Genomic DNA, 20143 nt, shown 5'->3' on the forward strand with positions numbered 1-20143 from the left:
CCTCTGTCCCTCCCCTGCTTGCGCCCTCTCAAAAATAAGTGAATGTGCGTTAAAAAAAAATTGTAAGCAAAAAAAAAATAAATTTCTACATAAACAAAAACCCCAATGCTATTCCTGGGTACAGAGCTGAGGCAGTCAGAAAGAAAACGCTGAACCCCATCTTAGCACAACTTGGAGCCCCGAAGCCGCAAGAGGCTGATACACACAGCAGAGAGGCAGGCATGTCTGTGGGAACGGGCCAAGTGGGGAGGGCAGGGGCGCTGCCCACCGGCTGCTGGAAGCCACAGTGCGTCCTCCAGGAGGCCAGAGCTGCCCGTCAGCACAGCGGTGACGGCTTCCCTGCCTGTGTTCCTCAGAGACGCTTCCGTTTTTCACACTGAGCAACTGTTAGCTTTAGGACCAGTCGAGGCAACGAGGACCACGGCTCACGGTGTCCTGCCAGAACCCGCCCGGAGGACGCGGTGGCTGCTGCCTGGCTGGGAAGGGTCTTACTTGTGCTTGTTCCCACTTTTGACCAGGTCTTCAATGTCCAGGACGGAGGTAGTCAGCTCCTGCTCCAGGCTCTTCTCTGGGGAAAGAGGCAGGAGTAAGGACGTGTCCTCGGGCCCACTGAGTCGCCGCAGACCCCAGAGGGACGCCCAGAACAGCATGGCTCCCACATAGTGAGCAGTGGCCACGGCCACCCCAAGACTCTCCCTCAGGGCAAGACGGGGCACCCCCCCACCAGGGACTCACCAGAGAGAACTCCTGCCCTGTGACCCTGAGGGTCGCCTGGGAAGGACCCCAGACCTTAAGCGATCCTTAGGGAGCCCTGCCCTGTACCTCAGAAGGTGGCTGCTGGCCTGAGACTGATAAATAGGAGAGGGGATCCCTGGGAACTTGGGGGTTACGGGGCTGGAGGGGGTGCACAGCCCCACAGCCCGTCACCACCATCCCAGACACTCTCGAGGCCGTGCCCTGGGAGCATGTGTCTTACTAGTAGGCTTCAGTCTGGCACCAAGTTGCTTTCTCTCCCCGCCCCCACCCCCAAATGTCAACAGTGCAGGGAGCACAGAGCAGAGGCAGGGCAGACGGGAAGGATGGGGTGCCCCGAGGCAGAACCCACCTGACAGACCCAGGGCCCCTCCCTCGGGATAGCAGCCCATAAGCACGACACCCTGCTGGCTATCCACCCTGCTGGCTGGACAGCCAGGTGGCCCAGGGCAGAAAGGTGCTCCAGAAGGGGCACAGGACCTTCCCAGGGCCCCAGGAACCCTCTGGGGAGCTGCTTTAACCCAGCCACTCGGGAGCCCTCTCCCAGGCTGGCGGGTCCAGGGCTCTTCTCTAAAAAACACCCGAGGGCCCCAGGGCAGCCTCCTGTGGAACTGGGCTCCTGGCTCCCGGCCCCACTGTGGCAGGTACCAGGCCCAGTCCACTGCAGAAGCCGGAACACAGTGACCCGAGCCCGAAATGGCCCCAGGGACAGCAGGGAGAGAAGCTGCAAGCTGGCACCGCCACAGCAACAGAGCAGCCAACCACAGGCTCTGTGGCAGGCCAGCCGGAGCCCGGACACCTTCCTGGGGCAGGAGTGTGGGTTGTGAAGGGGTCCCAGCCAGCGCGGACCCCGGCACGCAGATGCTGCGGGCGGCCAGCAGGACCCTTTGCCTGCTTCCCCAGATGCAGGCCAGGCAGCACTCCGGCTCTGCACCTCTCTTCCTCCTGCACGTGCCTCCCCTCCTCTCAGACCCCTCCTGCAGTCTCTGCTCACTCTCCCCAGCGCTGGGCAGCTTCTGGCGATGCCCCCTCACGTCCCACGGCAGGGCAGAGGAGGCTGAGACACGGACCTCAGACAGGGCGTGCGGCAAGAACCAGAGCAAAACGCGGAGGCTGGGGATCAGGGGAAGACCGATGGAGGCTGGAGCCAGCAGGGCAGATGGGGCGGCACCCACACTCTGCCGTGCGGGGCGGGGAGACCGGAGGGGGGTGGTCTGCAGCCCAGAGGACCAGCACACGCCAGCTCCAGCACCGACTCTGCTTTGGGCTGAAAGTGCCCCTCAGCTCCCACCACCCACCTCTGGACTCCTGACCCATCCCTGCTCCAGCACCCACCAGACAAGGTAAGGGATACTGCAGGTGGGATGGTGCAGGGGGGGACAGTGCAGGTGTGGATGGTGCGGGGGGGACGGTGCAGGGGGGGACGGTGGGGGGGCACGGTGCAGGTGTGGACGGTGCAGGTGGGGATGGTGCGGGGGGGATGGTGCAGGGGGAGACGGTGCAGGTGTGGACGGTGCAGGTGTGGACGGTGCAGGGGGGGGACAGTGCAGGGGGAAACGGTGCAGGTGTGGACGGTGCAGGTGGGGATGGTGCGGGGGGGACGGTGCAGGGGGAGACGGTGCAGGTGGGGATGGTGCAGGTCTGGATGGTGCAGGGGGGCGGTGCAGGGGGGACAGTGCAGGGCGAGATGGTGCAGGTGGGGACGCTGGGGGGGAGGACGGTGCAGGTGTGGACGGTGCAGGTGGGGATGGTGGGGGGGAGGACGGTGCAGGTGTGGACAGTGTGGGGGGGATGGTGCAGGGGGACACAGTGCAGGTGTGGACGGTGCGGGGGGACGGTGCAGGGGGAGACAGTGAAGGTGGGGATGGTGGGGGGGGAGGGTGCAGGTGTGGACGGTGCAGGGGGAACGGTGCAGGTGTGGACAGTGCAGGTGTGGACGGTGCAGGTGGGGACGGTGCAGGGGGACAGTGCAGGGGGGAACGGTGCAGGTGTGGACGGTGCGGGGGGGACGGTGCAGGGGGGAGATGGTGCAGGGGGGACGGTGCATGTGTGGACGGTGCAGGGGGGGATGGTGTGGGCAAGGACACCGCGGGTGTCGACGGTGCGAGTGTAGACAGTGCAGGTGAGAAGAAGTGCAGGTGAGGGCTGGGGAGTGGAGAGCTGGCCCACAAACGGCTGTGGGAAGGTGGCGGGGACAGTTCCGTGAGGAGCCGTCAAAGGTTGTGGCACGTGAACAGGGTACCTGCACGCCACCCTCTTTGCCTGGAATATGGGGAGGGAAGTCAGGGCGGCCACGACAGGGTAAAACAGAGAGGACGCTATCAGGCCTCGCGAGCCTGTCTGCGGTGCCCACGCAAAAGCAGAACTGAAGGCGGAGGGCTGTGAGCAAAAGGTAAACAAGGTAATGGGGAAACGATGCCGTCAGAGCGACCCCAACACCACAGCCCTAACACAAACAAGTCGGTCAGCAGTCTCCGATCCAGGGCCAGAGCCGACACCGGGCCACGGGGCCAGCGGCTGCGCAGGTCTGAGTCCCCCGTAGGCCAGCCTTGTGCTCGCTGCCGTTCCAAGGGTCTTCGGTGCCACCAGACCAAACAACACAGCGAACGAGGAGGTGGTGCAGAGCGAGCTCCGGGAACGGGGCCCAGGGATGGCAATTACTGGGAGGTGGGGGATCCCCAGCTCCCGTCCCCAGGAGCAAGCGCTGCCCTGGCATGCTGGGTGCTCCAAAGCACCACCACTGTCTTGTGACTGCTCTCGGGCCCGTGTCGCCTCTGTGCCAGGATCTGAGTCCCAACCCAGAGGCAAGAAACAGGAAACCCCCCCACCCCCCACCCACACACAAGCCACAGAGCTCTAGCTGCAGACAGTAAACTGTAAAGGCCACACCCCAAAGAAGCCCCTCTGCCATTGCTTTTGGTTCCAGAAGTCCTTGACAGGTGTGAGAGGCACCCCCACCGTGGAAAAGCAAAGATCTGACAGATTTGGAGTCAAGGGCACCAGCACCAGCCCTCCACTCTGGGCCCAAGGAGAGGAAGCAGTATGCACCAAGGCCGTGGGCACCTGCACATGCACCCATCAAGCCACACTAGGGCCAGCTGTTGTCATGACCCTGTGCCAGTCACTTCAGCCACCTCTGGGAGAGGCTGCCCACTCCCCGATACAGCACCAAAGGACAGAGCACTCCCAGGACTCAGGGGAGCCACGGTCAAAGGACACATGCCGAAATCAGAAGGAAAAGCCGGTGGAGTTCGGGAGAGCACAGAGAAGCTTCCAGAACCCCCTCCCTGAGCTAACTCCCCCAGAATGAGCCGAGACTACGTGTGAAATGCTGTCTACTGGGAGGCTCGCCAGAAGCCCAGCGCCCAGGGCTTTTGCTGGGGGCTGGTCACGTAGGCAGCCCTGGCTGGAGAGCACCCCAATTCCAGACTCTGCTCAGCATAAACCATGTTGTTTGCACCAACAGTTTAGGCCCTGAGAGCCCCTACCAGGGAATGGTGAAGCCCTGAAATCCCAGTTCCCAGACCACAGCAAGGCCAGCCTTGCCAGGAGGCCCCTCTGGGATGGAGGCCTCTCCTGCCCCGGCGTATGAGCCGTTCTGCACACGACCCAGGGCAGGCCCGCGGCCAGGAGACAGTGCTCAGACCACTGCGCCTCGCTGAGCCCCCGCGGCCACTCTGGAGCCCGAAGGGGAGAGCCAGCAGGCCACGAGGCCTAAGAGGCTGCACGTGCTCCAAGCCCACCTGGCTGTACGCTGAGCGAGCAGCAGGAGTGGCTTCCACGAACCCCCTCTCACCTTCCACGTTGTTGTAGAAGTGACAGGAACGACTGGCCACCTTTTTCCGGCACAAGTGGATCTGGGAAAGAGAGGGAGCAGGCCCGGCGGGCACATGGTCAAGAAAGGACAGCGCACCGGGCCAGCCAGGGAGCACCCTGCCCGATGTGTGGAGAGCGAGTCCTGTCCCAGCCCTGCCCCCACCAGCTCTTCACCGGGCTGTCCCGCGGGGGCACAGCCGAGGGAAAGAGCCACCCCAGGAGCCCACCTGCATGTGGTTACTCTCCTGCTTCTTCACCTCAGGGTGGATACACAGCTGCTCCCGGGAACCCAGCACACATACCCTGGGCCTGGCAGAAGAGAGAGCCGTGGGGTCCAAGAACCAGAGGGCACCAGCCCCCAGCGCCATCCGGCAGCAAGAGCATGCGCTGCGGGGGGCACAGCGGGAGACAGAGCTCACTCACAAGAGGGAGTGGCTGGGGCCAGAACGGACCCCAGGCTTGGGTGGCACTCTCTCTGCTGCATCGCCCAGAGTGAGCAAGGAGACAAGGCAGGGGAAGCGGGGCAGACGGAGGAGACCCCACCTACTCTGTGCTCCCCCACCCAGGAGGCTGGGGCAGGACGCCAGGACCCCCGCAGCTGTGCAGGGCTCCGACAGAGGCAGGGCCGCCCCCTTCACGTGCCTGCCACGGTGACCCGCGCCTGCAGCTGACACCACACTGCTTTCCAGGACCTCAGGCTGCCGCTAACCCAGCCGCTTTCTCATAAGCAGTGGGCAGCAGGGTCAGCCTGGCCAGCACACAGCCCTGGACGCGGAGCAGACAGTACCCTCGGGGCAGGGTCCAGGCAGAATGCCACCATCAACCACCTGGCCAAGGCCCACCCCCCGTAACTCCGAGGCAGGGGTGAGTGCCGCCTGGCCCTACCGGTAGGAGGTGCTCCGAAGCTCGCTGATGACCTGAGTGAGCTGCGAGTGGGTCCTGGAGGCATAAATGATCTTTGGGATGTCCGAGTAGCAGGCTGCCCAGACACAAGGAAGCAGGGCAGGTCACAGTTCCAGCAGACAATGTTCTCGCAGACTGTTAACCCAAGGGCACGTGGCCAACTCGACCCTGCGCACCTAGCCCCGGGAACGAGCTATGTGGCTAGCCGCGGCGTTCTAGTGTGAACACGTGGCTCCGACCTGAGGCTCACGGCCAGATGCTGGGAAAGAACGGAGCAGCCTCACCAGCCCACTCTGTCCCTGCGTTTCTTCTCTACAGAGCCCCAGAGGGGCCGAGAGGAGCCTCACCTGTGCTGTCTCCATCGGAAGCGGCAGCTCCCCAGGACAAGGTGTGATCGACAAAAAGCCCCCCCTGCGCCCTCTCGGCGATCTTGCGGGCAGAGATGGTGTCACGGAGGTGCTCCCGCCAGGCCAGCGTGGTGCAGAGGAGGCACAGTGTCTTCCCTGTGCCTGTGGGGCTCTCCAGGATGCCATTCACTTTCTGAACGGGGTCAGGAACAAGGTCACGGGGAAGCAGGGAGAGGCAGTGCAGACCACACCGCCCACCTGACACTGGTCTGGGGCAGTTCTGTCCAGGCAGAGCCCACCCAGCAGGTGGCAAAAGGCCTGGGGAACAGTGGGCAACTGGACAGTGCTTCCACTCTCAAACCAAAAGCCAAAAGCTACCGGGTTAATTCAGCCCTCATTAACAAACAGCTTGCAGAACGTTACCTAAAGTATTTTTCCGCGTAACATAAGTAGTAAAGTGACTAATTAGGTTCCAAGTCTCGAGACAGAAGACTGTTCTGCGACTTTGCATGCAGACATTCGCACTGTCTGAACAGAACCTGACGACCTGTGTAGACCTGCATGCACAGGCGGGAGCCCGAGCCGCAAACCCGGAGACACACAAAGGCACATCAGCAAAGCTGTGCCCCTCGCTCCCGGGACTGGGCACCAGGCTCCTCACTGCAGGAGTCCATGTCCAGAACAACAGTCAGGAGCCCCTCAGGGGCTGGGAGCTTCAGGAGGGTGTGAGAGAGCCTACCAAGAAAGCCAGCAGGAAGCAGCCCGCACCCCCCCCCCCAACTTTCCTGCACACCCCTGGGGTTTGAAGACCTTCCAAAATGACAGTTGGGCACTGACTATCCCTCCATGTGGAATTACTTCCCCCAGATCCTCAAGTGGGCCTCACGGTGCTCCCAAGCCTATGACCTCACGACTATCCTTAGGAGTGAAAAGTGTCTTTTTCCGCCTACTTCCCTATCATCTTTCCTAGAACCCCAGCCTCATTTATGACTGAGTCCTGTATCCAGAGGGAGACCTCATTCCCAGCAGGGCCCAGCAGGAGTGAACAGGAAGGTGGACCCACTCCCAGGGCACAAAGCCCCCCGTCTGCAGCTGTACCTTCTGCAGACACTCCAGGACCTTGCTCATGTACTCCTCCTGGCATTTGTACGGCTGAAAGGGGAAGTCCACTGTCACGCCATTCAGGGCTATCTTGGGCATACTGGCCTGTTCTCAGGAAGGCACTGAGGCTGGCTGATATGCAGGCTGTGAGACAAAACCCCTCCGAACATCTCAGGATCTCCGCCACTGCGGGTAAGTGATGCCAGCCAGCGGCGCTGGGACGTGACCCTGCTCCCAGCAGGAAGCCCTATGGCAGAGACGGCAAGACTGCTTATAGCAGGCCTTTCTGGAGTGCCAAGCCACCTCACCGATCGATCGGGCAGGCCCTCCCCCCCTGCAAGGTCGAAGGCAAGCCTGTGATGTCCTATCATAAGGAGCTCGGGAAGATGAGGAACCTACACGTCAGCCCTGCCTCGTTCTCCCGCCCCGCGCAGCTGGGTCCTGCTCGGGGAGAGTCGGCCAGACCCACAGAAACAGCAAGAGCCGAAGCCCGGGTGCAGTCCCACAAGCTCCGCCTGCAGTAATTCACTTAGTGCCAGCAGAGCTGGAGAGGCCAGACCCCCGGCTTGGGCCGGCCTCAACGTCCAGTCCCAGTTTCGCCTGGACACTGGGGCTAACGGACAGTTCACGTAAACACCGAATGACGGCCCTCCCTGCAGAGCCCGGTCCGCAGGGGAACCACCGCCCGGGAACCGGCTCCGCGCGGCGCGGGGCGCAGGCCACGAGAACAGGAAAACTACCGGCCCCAGAAGGCCGCGCGGCAGAATGGCCGACGCGCGGGCGCAAGGTGGCGCGGGGCCTGCCGGGAGCTGCAGTTTCGGGAGGCGCCGCTCGGGTAAAAGTACCCGTTTCAGGGTCTGTGCGACTCACGGCCCAACGTGTGTCCGCAGGGAGCCTTGCACGACTCGGGGTCCCCAGGAATTTACCCCAGTTTACCGAAGCACGACACCGCGTCTCCTCCGCAGTCAGCCGGTTCGGACTTGGCGGGCTGAGGCGCACAATCGTCACTGAACGCGCTGCACTTCCGTCCCTAATTCCGGTCCGCTGCGCGTCGCTCCCCGCGGAAACCGTTCCGCTGCGGAGGGGTCCGCGCGCTCGGTTCCAAGCCCCACCCTGCCCCCGCCGTCGACCCTGAGCCTGGGGAACGGCACCTCCATCGCCCGCAGGCAGAAACCTAGGGTTCCAGCCGTCTCCTCCCTCGATGCTTTCCCCACCAGAGCCTGCATTCCATTACTCCTCCCTGGGCTGAGCCACCTGGATTGTCCAGACAATTGCACAAACCTTCGGATTGGTTAGCTGTGATCCCTCCTCCCCTTTTCTCCCCAAGGGCTGCTCGTGCCTGGAGACCCTCAGCCGACTTTCTAGCCAATGTCCCCCCGACTGGTGAGGGTGGACCCCCCTGACTCCCCAGCACCTAGCACCGGCTGGCAGTCGGCAGTGGGACCAAGGGGTCTGCACAGCTCTGTAGGCTGTAGGTATTTGTAGATGACCCCAGCCTGTCCCAAAAGGCACCAGCCAGCTGGCAACGCTGACATCAGAGTTTCTCATGGGCTCTGTTTAATGCCTAGATGTGTGACATCGTGCTTAGAGAAGCACGTGGACCACTGGTATCCACCCCCCCCCACCTGTCCCACCTGTGAGGGTGTGTGCAGTGTTTGTCTTAGACTCTCAGCTAGAGATTGGAGAAGATGAGGAGACCTGGCCACACACTTGCTGAGTACTCACTCCAAACAGATTTCACTACCATCCATGCAGGCATTGACATGTTTGTCTTCCTAATGGCCTTTGAGATAAGTTCTTTTATTATCCACACTTCACAAAGAACATGCTAGGTGGTTAGCAGATCGCCCAAAGCCAGCAGCTAGCAAGTCTCAGAGCCAGGAGTCCTCCTCTTCAGGTCCACACACCCCTGTCTTCTAAAAGCAGAGGTGTTGGTGCTTCCAGAAGTCCAAGGAAGGTAGGGCAGGGCCCAGAGACTCGAGCCCCCTGGGCAGGACTGGAGCTGAGGACCCTGAGACCCTGAGTTGATGCATGAGCTGCCTGGTCACAAACCACACATGGGGACTGCCAGGCCTCCTACAAATTATAACCTACAAATTCCGTGTGCTGAACTTAGCCACGAAAGATGAGGGGGAATGGACACCGAGGCTGAAGGATGGCCATAGCCAGCCCCTCCCAGCAGGCACAGAGGTCTTGATCAAGTCAACAAATTTGAGTTGAGCCTGCTGTTACGGGCTTTGTGAGATACCCATGTGGGTCAGACACTATGTGGAACGCAAGACAGATGTTAACACACTCGCTGTGTGTGCATCTCAAGGTGTGTTTCGTATACATGCTTGCTGGGCCTGCTCCAGGCTGACTCTGACCCTTAGGTTTGTTCCTGTCAGTTCCCTTTCTGAGCCTACCTCACCCCTGTGCAGGCTCCTGAGATTGCCCAGTTTTATTCCTGTACTTAGCTGTGTGTGCCTACCTGACCGCTGTGCGGGCTCCTGAGATTTCCCACAGTTTTATTCCTGGACTTAGCTGCTTGTGGAGCAAGCGCTTCTCCAGGCCTCGGTGGCTCTGTCCCTAAAATGGGAGTGACACTCCATCTCTCTGACTTCCCAGCCCCAAAGGGAAGAGAGATGGTCACTTCAAGAAAGGACCCACCATCTCTGCCAGGCTCTCCCTTTGGGGTACCAACCAGAACCCTAAGCCCAGAGGAGGAAGGGAGGCATGACCCCCACGCACTCACCAAGGGTGTACCCTCTTCTCCTCCATCATCTGGAGACTGCCATTATTTTTTATCTTACGCTTGAGAAATGGAGGCACAGGAAGTCAGAAACTTGCCCCAGTCACCAAGCAAGTGGGTGTCAGAGCTGGGGTTGGAACGCATCTCTGTCTTCCTTCAAAGCCCTTGTTCTAGGCCTCACCATCCCATTTGCCCTCTTTTCTGCCTCAGAATCAGCTCATCCTCCGGGATGCTCCTTGGAGGCCTTCCGGACCCATCCCCACCCCCACTGTCTACGACAAACTTTCCCCTCAGCACAGCCCTGGGCACACAGAAGGCACCTCCCAGGCTCAGGTGAAGAGCTCTCCAATCCTCCCCCCCCCCCCCCCCCGGCTGTTGGGGTCTGTCCCCTCCTGCCACGCCCACCCTGGGGAACGGGGAATGTCTCCACCATCCCCCCAAGCCTGCACAAAGCCAAAGCCAAGTTGGGCAGCAGTGGGTCCAAGAGGTAAGCAGTGGGAGGATGGGCATCTGGCTGCAACACTCCACCCTTCGTCCCAGGCGGGTCTCTCCCCTCCCATCCTCCCCTGTCTTCACTCCTCTCTCTCTCTGACGGCTGCCCCTGCCACAGCCAGCCAGGCGCTCAAGCGCACTCTCTCTCTCTCTCTCTCCCTCTCTCGAGCGCGCTCTCTCTCCGTCCCTCTCTCTCTCTCTCTCTCTCTCTCTCTCTCTCCCTCGCTGCCTCCCTCCCTCTCTGCGCCCGCCTCCCGTCCTCCCTCGCTCTCTCCCCTCCCCAGCACTGCAGCATTTGCCGACTGCAGCTCCAGCCGCCGCCCGCGCCTCCTCGGCCTCCGCAGCCTCCGCCGCCGCCAGCACCATGGCCAGCACCTTGTCCGGTAGGCGCCCGGCACGCGGGCTTCCTGGGGCGGCGGCGGGTCTGAGCTGAGGCCATTGTCTGGCCTCGCCCAAAGCAGGGGCTGTTGGCGGACTCCTGTTTCCACATCTCAGACCCCGCGCTCAGAGCGCGGGGCGCGGCCGGGCCGAACCCCCATGAGCCAGAGTTCAGGACAACGGGTTGGGACGACCTGGTGCCCCAAGGGCAAGGATTGTGGCGCTGGTGTGGCGAGCGTGGGCCGTTGGGCAGGGGCCGCGCCCAAGGGAGCACCCAGGGTGAGAACGTCAGGTTCGGAGGCTCATTGCCCCTTCCGTGTCCGCCGTGTCAGGCCAGGCGTGACTGTGGCAGAGTGGCTCCCGGGCCTGACGCGGGCCGGTGCCCCTGGGTGGACGCGCTGGAGAGGTGCGGACAGCGTCCCCCGAGGCGCCCGGCTCCCGCAGATCCTGGTCGGACCTCGCCTTCGCGAGGCTGGGGACTGGGAGGGTAGGACTCTTTGCGGGAGCCCTGGCCCAGGGCTGGCGGGCCCGGGCCCTCCCTGCGCCAAAGGAGCGCCCTGGGGGCTGGAGGGACGCTGCGGAAGGACTGGGGAGCGAGCGGGGAGCCGCGCCCCCGTCGAGCGTCACCGCCCCCTCCCCTCGCTGCTGCGGGCTTGGGGACCGCTCTCTGCGACAAGGTGCCACCCGTTCTGGTCGAAAAAAGCCACCGCCCTTTGCGCAGCAGGGTTTGCATGGGGGAGGGGCTGCTGCAGTTTCCAAGCCCTTCCAGCAAGGAGGGGTCTGCCCCTCCCTCCCCGACCGCCCCGCCTCCCAAGCTGCGGATCCACAGACCCCCCCCCCTCCCGCCCCCTCTTCCCCCCTACCCCCCCACCACCAAGGCTGCGACCCTCCTCCCTCGGGGCCTTCCAGGAGGGGAGCTCTGGCGGAGAGGTGGACACGGGGCAGTTACTGGACGCAGGAGAGCTGCAGGTGACCCTGGATGTGAGGACCTTGGGCTTGCTGTCCCCAGGAATGCTCTGAGCCCCCAAACCAGCTTCATCTTTGCACTCCATGTGGAAGGAACAGCAGGGCAGCACCCCCTCCCCAACCTCCACCCCGTTCCCCACTCCATCCGGAACCACACTCCCAACCCTCCCTTCCCTCCCCCCCATCCCGGAGATGGGCACCCTAGCTAACCTTATTCTCTAGAGAGCGAACACAGCTTTAGCAGAGCTCCACCCACTCACATGTGCCCAGTCCTGCCCAGCCTCTTAGGCCTCCTGGGCTCCAGGCCCCAGGTGACTGACTTCTGCACTTGTCCAGGAGGGGAACATGTGTGTCACTGACCACACCCCTCCTGCACTGGGTCCGTCCATCTGGTCTTCATCCGCCCCCTGCTCTCTCTTGTTGACATCCTTAGAGATATTGGGATCCGCTCTGGGCAGAATGAGACCTTCCCCTCCAGGAACCGAGGGCAGTCTGTCCTTCTCATGGCCAGAGTGTTACCCCAGTCCTACACTGAGGTGGAGCTTCAGGCCCTTGCTCAGGATCTGTGCCTGAGTGGGAGACAAAGAGCAGCCACTCGTGGGCGATGCTCTCAGCCTTTTCTCTCACTCACCCCCTTTAGTAAGAACCCCCTTTAATAAAAGCCCTCAGTAGGCCTCATTCCTGCCATCTGACAGGTAAGCAGGTGGATTAGATGGTGAAGGGAAATAGCCAAAGCGGCACCACTGACTGGCGGCTCTCAGAGGTGGGCCTGACACTGACCTCACAGCCCCGATACCAGCAGTGCCTTGTTGGGACCCTGCTGACCCAAGCTTAGCCCCGGGATTTTTCTGGGTGCCCAGGTTACCTTTTCACCATCCGTTTTGTCCAGCACAGCCACTGCCTCATGGATGTGCTGCATGCCAGCTGGAGAACGTCCCCTGGCCAGAGTCACACGGGGCTGGGCCTTTCCTGTTTCACCATTGGTGCTGCCCTAGGCAGAGCACAGCCCACACGTGTACCTACCTGCGCTCATCTTCATAAAAGTTTGATAGGAGTTTGGCCCAGAAGTGGCTACGTGAGCGCACCAGTAATTGTGACCGAAATCAGTTTAGGTGAATCCCAGCTATGGCTTCTCTGTTAAGAGACCTCTCTCATTGGAGCTGATCTCCCAGGCCTCAGTGGCCTGTCTGCCCCAGCTCGCTGGTGGGCTTCATTTGGCCTTGGTGACTAGAGTCATTGTCTGCTATGATCTCATAGTCACTACAAGATTGACCTTAGCTTTCTCTTCCTCTGTTGACCGAAAAGCTGAGTGCCTGCCGATGGGCTATATTGTTGAGACTCACCTGGGGACAGGTGGCCCTCCCTTCCCTCCCCTCCATCCCGGAGATGGGCACCCTAGCTAACCTTATTCTCTAGAGAGTGAACACAGCTTTAGCAGACAGGTGGCCATCTCTTGATGTCCTTCCCAGATGCTCAGCTCTTCACACACTTTTGTAGACTCCTGCTCATATCTGTCTCCTTATGCAACTCTGTTGAGCTGGGAGGCCTTGCACATGCTACCTAAACTCTCAGGGCTGCATGTGGATGGGGATGACAGTGACAGCACCTCCCCTGGGGTTGTTCTGAGAGACAGCAAGATATTGCAGGAACAGTGCTCGGCCTGCTGCCTGACGAGAGGTGCGTGCCCAGTCTGTGTTGGGCAGTGTGACTGTTGCAGCCACATTTTGCAGAGTTTCCTGCTCAGAGAAAGGTGAATTCTGCTGGCAATTCCTGCCATGCTGGGCTCCCAGCACATTGCATATGACTCTGGGTAGTGAGAGGGGCAGCCTGGATGGCAAGGAGTTTCATCTGTGAAGAAGCAATTAGCAGCCTCCAGGACCCTTCTAGGGGTGAGTAGGCATCTGTGGGCCCCCTGCCCTCCCAGTTCTGACTAGACACCACCTATCACCACCACCATGAGGCTCCAAGCAGAAAAGTACAGTCAGAGGCTGGGACTCATGACCAGGCTCCCAACCTGGCATGCTGTGTGACTCTGGCTGGGCCCCTTGCCTTCTGAGTCTCTTTTTTCCCCTCAGTAGAAATGAGCTTGACAAGCGTATCTACCTGGGCTGGCTGGTCTTGAGGGTCAGCTGGGAGTATGGATGTCATGCGCCCACCTTATGAGTGATGTCATTATTGTTACCATGCCACTGTAGGCTGAGGTGGTGCCTTCTAACTCTTGCTCACCTGGGATCTAAGCATCCAAAAGGCCAATGTGCATATTTGCATATTTAACATTTAATACAATGAAGAGGAGGGGGGAGATGAAAGCAATCCAGTTCACAGCAGAGATTTGTTTTTTAATGACTCCCTGAAGTCAGTGATGGGGAAGAGAAGGGTCCTGGTGAGGGGGGGGAAAGGGCATGCCTCCAAGCTGTAGAGGGGTTTCCTGACTTGAGCTCTGTGTATGGAGAGGTGCCTAGATGGGTCTGGCCCTCAACCTCTTCCCTCTGCAATGAGACATGGCCTTTAAGCCCTCCAGCTCTGAGGACACAGGTGTAACCTCCTGTGTTCGGAGCCGCTGGGCCCAGCCCTGCTCTCCGGCCCCATGTGTGGGCTTTTCCTGGCTCACTCTCTGCAAATTTGCCAATTTCCTCACTTGCTGTCCAGTCCCCTCCAACTTGTAGCCAAACCACACAGCAAGCCTCACTCCCAAAGCCCCCTTCTGGGGGGGGCGCCCCTTCCACTTGGCTACTCAGGGAAGGAAGCTCCCCCTGGGCCATCAGCCTGGGAGAAACCAGCCCAGGGAATCTCCATGACCATCAGACACTGAGCTGCACCCCTATTTACAGCTGTAGGACAGAGTCCCTCACTTTCCCGTTGGCACTGGCCCCCTGGGCTGAGCTGTGACCTCAGAGAGCTCTGACTCAGTCTTAGCCCTACCATCCCTCTCCCCTCTATCCTAACAATGCGGTGCTCACGCCTGCCAAACCTCCCCATCCTGCTCCCTGAACTGCCGCCAGCCTCCCTTCATGCTGAGGTGATATTTGTCTGTGAACTTGTTCTTCCTCTGTAATAAATGTGCAGCTCCTTCTCCCAGGAAAACCTCAGCCTCAAGGCAGAGAGGAGCTTGAGCAGCGGCGAGGCCCCAAGCTCCTGGCCTGTATGGCAGACCCATTTGCAGGTTTCACATGTGGTGTAGGAGGACTCCCTGGGAGGCAGGGGAAGCATCGTCTCTTGCCAGGGAGGCTGGTGGTGGCAGGGTCAGACTGAGCCCTTTCCTTCCTGGCCTCTCCCAGGACCCAAGTATGTCGCCTTGACCCAGATACCCTCTTGCTCCCATCCTGACCTTGCCTCTGGCACAGGGCTGGTGACTTCCCCAGCCTTTCCAAATGCCCAAATGCCTCCTGGTCTGCTGCTTCTGAAGGGCTGCTTTGCCTGCTCTCACACTCTCTAACTCCCCAGCACATGTATTGTGATGTACCCTCTGCCTTCTTTTTAAAATTAACTTTCACAGCACAAAAATGCACAAATAGATTCTGCTTGTGAAAAAATAAAATTGGCAACTCAGGCCGAAATTCCCTTGGAAGCCTGCCCCTGTCTGGCCCACTTACCAAGATATGTCTTTGCCCTGCTTCCCCTCCAAGCCCCTTAAAGGCTCTCCCTGCTGCCAGCCCAGGATTCATTGTGCTCCCTTTAAGGTCTCTCGGGCTCTCTCCAGAGGAGTCTGGATCATCAGGACATTTAGATCAAATAACATCATTCTCTGCACTGGTTGTGAGAAAACCCTGCTCACTGTGAGCTATTCCCTCAGACAAGGGCCTGATGATTTCTGTCCTGTGTCCTGTGTCCTGTGTCCTGTGTCCTGTTTCTACACCAGCACTTTCCCCAATTTCACATTAACTCAACTTAAAGACATTGTCTCATGTGAAATTTGATCAGGAATTTTCTTGTCCACCTCAACACTTGTCCAAATTGGTATCTGCCCCTGGGAAGAGCCCTGTAGGTAGCTTTTCCTTCACAGAAGCCATGTTCCCTCTCTGGAGCATCTCTCTGGAGACCTGTCCCAGCTTCTCTAGCCAGGGAGGCGGGGGCATGGGTCTCTGAGCCTCCTGGTCTTTGTGACATGCTGGAGTTGTGGAAAGAACACAGACCACCTGAACTGTACTTGAGGGGCTTTGCACAAGTCACCCTCACCCCTTGGGTCCAGTATCATCTCGGTTGAGCAGGGGGACAGTCTTGGACCTGAAGATGGTTAAACACTAGTGAGACACCTGACCAACGTGTCTACTTTGGGGTCTGGCTTGTCACAAATGGACCACAAATAGCTCATTCATTCCCACTCTGACAGTGGGCTCCTCCATCTTCTGACAGGGCTCATGGCCTCCTTTTCTAGTTGGGCACTGGGGACACTGGCTGTGGGCACTTGCTCTGCAAAGCTAGAGGGCAGGTGTTGGTGCTGAACGGACAGCTCCCTACCCTCTGGCCCTAGAAGAACAGAAAGCCTGGGCCTGTTCAGAGCCAGGTTTTGGGGGATGGGGGGGGGGGGGAGGCTGCAATGCTGTCAGGGTAAGTGGGGGGGGGGGGCGCATAAGAGGAATTCTGAGGGCTTCACCCAAGTGGACAGCCCAAGAAAGTGCTGCCTGCAGAAGCACCACATCTGATGTGGTGGTTAGTATCTGCGAGAGGGAAAGGGGAGGAAGTAAAGAGGGGGAAGTACAGGGAGGGTGAGTTGGGAAAATACAGTGACAGAGTCATGGAGATGTGGAAAGATACAGACAGAGAGTGACAGAGAGTGAGGGAGACAGAAGGATGAACAGAAACAAACAGAAATGCCAAGAGAGAGAAGAGGAGGGAGGGGAGCACAAGGAGCCTGGAGCAGGGAGAACAATGCAGGACACAGGGAGGGGTGCCAGGGAAAGACCGTCAACTTCTGGGAGGGGTGGGGAGAGGAGGGAAGAGGAGAGGAGAGACGTAGAGAGGCGAGGGAACAGAAAAGAGAGCGAGATAAACAGACTTCCCGAGAGACACAGCATGGGAAGAATGCCGGGAGAGGACGAGGGGGCCACCAGGAGGTGAGGTCGTGGCGCCCTCTCATGCTGGCCTCATGCCCACAGCCTACAAGGAGAAGATGAAGGAGCTGTCAGTGCTGTCGCTCATCTGCTCCTGTTTCTACTCACAGCCGCACCCCAACACCATCTACCAGTATGGGGGTGAGTGTGCCCCGGGCCACTGACAGGTCCTGCTTGACCAGTGCCTGCCTCCTCCTTACCTTCTTCCCTGGCCCTGTGGCCTCTCCAACCCCCCTCCCCCACACGCTCCCCTAGTTGGCTTCTGGAGAGGGAAGCTCTGATGGGGGCGGTGGTCCTGAGGGCTCAGACCTGGGAGTCCCACGTGAGCAGCCGTGCTCCCTCCCCCAGCCCTTGACTTGGATGTGTGCTGGGAACAGGCCCCCTCAGCATCCTGAAGTCCCCGTCTGGTCTTACAGACATGGAGGTGAAGCAGCTGGACAAGAGGGCCTCTGGCCAGAGCTTCGAGGTCATCCTCAAGTCCCCTTCTGACCTGTCCCCTGAGAGCCCAGTGCTCTCCTCTCCCCCCAAGAGGAAGGACACCTCCCTGGAGGGGCTGCAGAAGCGGCTGGAGGCAGCTGAGGAACGGAGGAAGGTGAGGAGCCCACCCCTGCCTCCAGGTCCTGAGGAAGGTGGCCAGGAGGCCTGGATGGGCACAGACAGAGCCCTCCAGGCACAGGGTACTCCAAGCTGCTGCTTGGCTATTAGCTTGGGGTGGAGAGGGTCCCATGGTTCCCTGGATCGCCTCTGGGGAGATCAGAATGGGACAGGGAGGATAAGGCATCCCCAATGGCAGCCAGCCGGAGACAGATAGGAAGCAGAGGCTGTTGGAGGGGATGTCGTTGGCCACAGCCAGGAGGAGTCCTGGGACATGAGGCTAGACTAGCACCCTTCTCCAGGGCAGAGAAGTGAGAACAAAGGGGCTGCCATGTGTTGGGGGCTGCAAGTCCAGACCTGCTGGGAGCTCAGGGGGCCCCAGCCTCCCTCCCCACCCCTCCCCTTCACACCAGCCCCATGGAGACTGAAACACACACAACAGGGGTACCCTCAGGAGTGCAGTGCTGAGGGCTGCCCCTTGGGCAGGGGCAGTGGCTCTGGATCCCTTGTAGCATGTCCCAGTGAAACCTGGGGACCCAGGCCTCCCAGGGTTAGCTAGTAGTGACTGGCACGTGGGTGGGCCCAGAAGGAAGGAAGTGTGGGTGATCATCCTTGGGTCTCTGACCCTCACCAAGCAGCCCCTCCCCCAAATAAGGACAGACAGTGTAGAGCCAGGAGTCCCGGGCTCCTTGCCCCAACCAGTCCCTTCTCCCCAGCCCTGGGGGCCCGTGCACAGCTCTCCGCACCTTAGGGAATTCAGAACCTGGTGCGTATCACGCACCTACTTTTTAGAGGAGACAGTGAAGGCTCAGTGACAGCCCTTAAGTTTTGAACTTGCTCTGCTCCTCCAACATTCCCTGAGTGCATCAGGAGCTCTGGAGGCGGCAGCGAGCAGGACAGAGCCTCTCTTACTGCGTGGGCGCACTCAGCCTCGTGGGAGGGGCAGCTCTGGGAGCTTGAGGACTCACAGAAAGGGTCAGCAGCTTCCGGTGTGTCTGGGGCCGAGGGTTCTGCGGGCACGCGGACCTTGCGATGCTAAAGCCCAGGAAGTCCCCGGCAAAGCGGGACCAGGTGGACACCCTCGCCGACGGCAGGACAGTGTAGATCCGGGCTCCTGGAAGACGCGCGTCCAGTGGGCAGCAGGGCAGGGCAATGAGGGCACTGGGCGGGGCGAGACCGCGCGCCGGGGGCGGGGGGGCAGGCTGGGGGCGGGGCGGGCGGAGCGGGCGGCCACCGCCCACGCGCGCGCCCCCGCCCGTCCGCACAGACGCAGGAGGCGCAGGTGCTAAAGCAGCTGGCCGAGCGGCGCGAGCACGAGCGCGAGGTGCTGCACAAGGCGCTGGAGGAGAACAACAACTTCAGTCGTCTGGCGGAGGAGAAGCTCAACTACAAGATGGAGCTCAGCAAGGAGATCCGCGAGGCGCACCTGGCGGCGCTGCGCGAGCGGCTGCGCGAGAAGGTGCGCGCCGGGGCGGGGCTTGAGCAGGGAACGCGACCGGGACCGGGAGGGGGCGTGCCAAAGCAGGGAGGGGCGGGGCTCCACGCAGGGGGCGGTGCCGGGGCGGGGTGGATCCCGGGCCGCGAGAGGCGGGCTCCGCCTGCATTTGTTGGGCGCCTCCCGCAGTGCCACAGCCAAGGCCAATTGTCCGGTCCCGGTGGGACAGGGCCAATAACCGCGGTAATAAACGGGTGGTCATTGTTTTGGAAGTGCCCGGAAGGACGCGTATCCCGGGTTTGAGCCAGAAGAGGGGAGGGGCCGGGGAAGCACCCACGAGCCCCTTCCTTCGGTTGGCCCCTGCCCACCGCACCACCAGCGCTCTCGCGCCCCGGCTGCTCCCTGTCCAGCTAGGAGACAGCCCAGAGTGAGGCGAGGCCCTGCCCTGGCCGGAGCCCCCGGGAGTGGCCTCTGCTTCAGACCACAGTGTGGAACCAGGTTGGTGCCAGGGGACACCGTGGAGTCCGCAATCCCAAGGAAGTTACCTGAGTTCCAACTCCCCCTCTGTGGTTTGGGCGCAACCCCAGTCGCATTGAGGGCCAGTCCCCGCACTCGGGCCACACTTTCAGAGGATGACGCGGACCTCCTCCTGCTCTCTGTTGACCCTCAGTCCTGGTCGCTAAGGTGCCCTCGTTGGTCGCTTCTCCCGCACTTGGGAGGGTCCCTGAAAACTGGGTGCGTGGGAGGGGCGGGCCCCCCTCTCGCCCCCGCGGCGCAGGGCCCCGCCCACCTCCACCTGTCCTCACAGGAGCTGCACGCAGCTGAAGTGCGCAGGAACAAGGAGCAGCGAGAGGAGATGTCCGGCTAAGGGGCTGCGGACCAGAGGCGCCTGGATCCTGAGAGGAGACGTCTACACACGCGGGTTCTGGTTTCGTCTTGTCCCACTTTGTCTAGATGCAACTTTGGTTCCTGCCCCCTCCCCACCCTGCACTCCTAGCTCATGCTTCTCTTTCCGCTCTGAGCTGTCCAGTCCTTGTGGCCTGTCACTCTCCACAGGCTCTCCCTCAAGGAGCCACCAGAACATGGCACACAGTCCCTCAGTTCAGGCACCAGGCCGGGCAGTGGCTGGGTCCCCTCTTGGTGGCCCTCTTAGCAGACGTGGTGGCAGCCTCAATAAATCCAGTGGTGGTAGCAGGAACATGTGGGTCCTTATGCTGGGTTGTCCTGTGAGCACCTTGTCACTTGGGGCACATCCTCTGAGCCAGCTCCCCGCCGATAGGCAAAGGCACACCACCTGTGCCGTCTTTGGTGGGAGAGGGCCTGAGCGCGTGGGAGGGGACGGAGGAAGAAAGAAGGACCTCGGGGCAGGGCATTCTGTCACTGCAGCCAGCCGAGGAAGCCGTCTGTGCAGTGGAATGTTTTGGAATTGGTGGGTACGGTTGGCAGCCTTTTACTGTGGTCGCAGAGGGGTCCTCTGAGACCACCTGGTCCTCAGGGGGCAATTTGGGCTGACCTGGGAGGCCACAGCCATTGCCTGTGGCTGAAGTGGGAGTGGGGAGGGATATGGCCTGGCCTG

The 20143-nt window shown here is 60.9% G+C and overlaps 2 protein-coding genes across 12 annotated transcripts in view; one reads left to right on the forward strand and one right to left on the reverse strand.

Moving 5' to 3' along the window:
• Window positions 1–8494, reverse strand: part of RTEL1 (regulator of telomere elongation helicase 1) — a 34975-nt gene extending 26481 nt beyond the window's left edge. For 2 of the 11 annotated variants that reach the window (XM_047852884.1, XM_047852883.1), the window contains exons 1-7: window positions 7766–8488; window positions 6918–7167; window positions 5820–6012; window positions 5455–5548; window positions 4797–4878; window positions 4550–4610; window positions 493–568 (exon numbers count right to left, since the gene is read on the reverse strand). In XM_047852884.1, coding sequence (XP_047708840.1) covers window positions 493–568; window positions 4550–4610; window positions 4797–4878; window positions 5455–5548; window positions 5820–6012; window positions 6918–7019 — 608 coding nt within the window. In that variant the 5' untranslated portion in view covers window positions 7020–7167; window positions 7766–8488. Of the gene's footprint in view, window positions 1–492; window positions 569–4549; window positions 4611–4796; window positions 4879–5454; window positions 5549–5819; window positions 6013–6917; window positions 7168–7319; window positions 7730–7765 lie in introns of those variants that run through there. The other 9 variants (XM_047852888.1, XM_047852887.1, XM_047852878.1 and 6 more) reach the window with 8 other exon arrangements.
• A 1925-nt stretch (window positions 8495–10419) lies between these two features.
• On the forward strand, window positions 10420–20013 carry STMN3 (stathmin 3). The gene is made up of 5 exons (XM_047852908.1): window positions 10420–10526; window positions 16584–16679; window positions 16955–17130; window positions 18400–18591; window positions 19376–20013. The coding sequence occupies exons 1-5, from the start codon at window positions 10508–10510 to the stop codon at window positions 19433–19435; spliced, it is 543 nt and encodes a 180-aa protein (XP_047708864.1). The 5' UTR covers window positions 10420–10507; the 3' UTR covers window positions 19436–20013.
• Window positions 20014–20143: the final 130 nt, after the last annotated feature.

The sequence above is a fragment of the Prionailurus viverrinus genome, chromosome A3 (genome assembly GCF_022837055.1).
Source record: "Prionailurus viverrinus isolate Anna chromosome A3, UM_Priviv_1.0, whole genome shotgun sequence".
Taxonomy (NCBI): domain Eukaryota; kingdom Metazoa; phylum Chordata; class Mammalia; order Carnivora; family Felidae; genus Prionailurus; species Prionailurus viverrinus.

Coding starts and splice junctions, on each gene's coding strand:
- STMN3 (XM_047852908.1), top strand. Junction 17,131..18,399: donor CAGCTGAGGAACGGAGGAAG/GTGAGGAGCCCA, acceptor CCGTCCGCACAG/ACGCAGGAGGCGCAGGTGCT. Junction 18,592..19,375: donor GCGAGCGGCTGCGCGAGAAG/GTGCGCGCCGGG, acceptor CTGTCCTCACAG/GAGCTGCACGCAGCTGAAGT.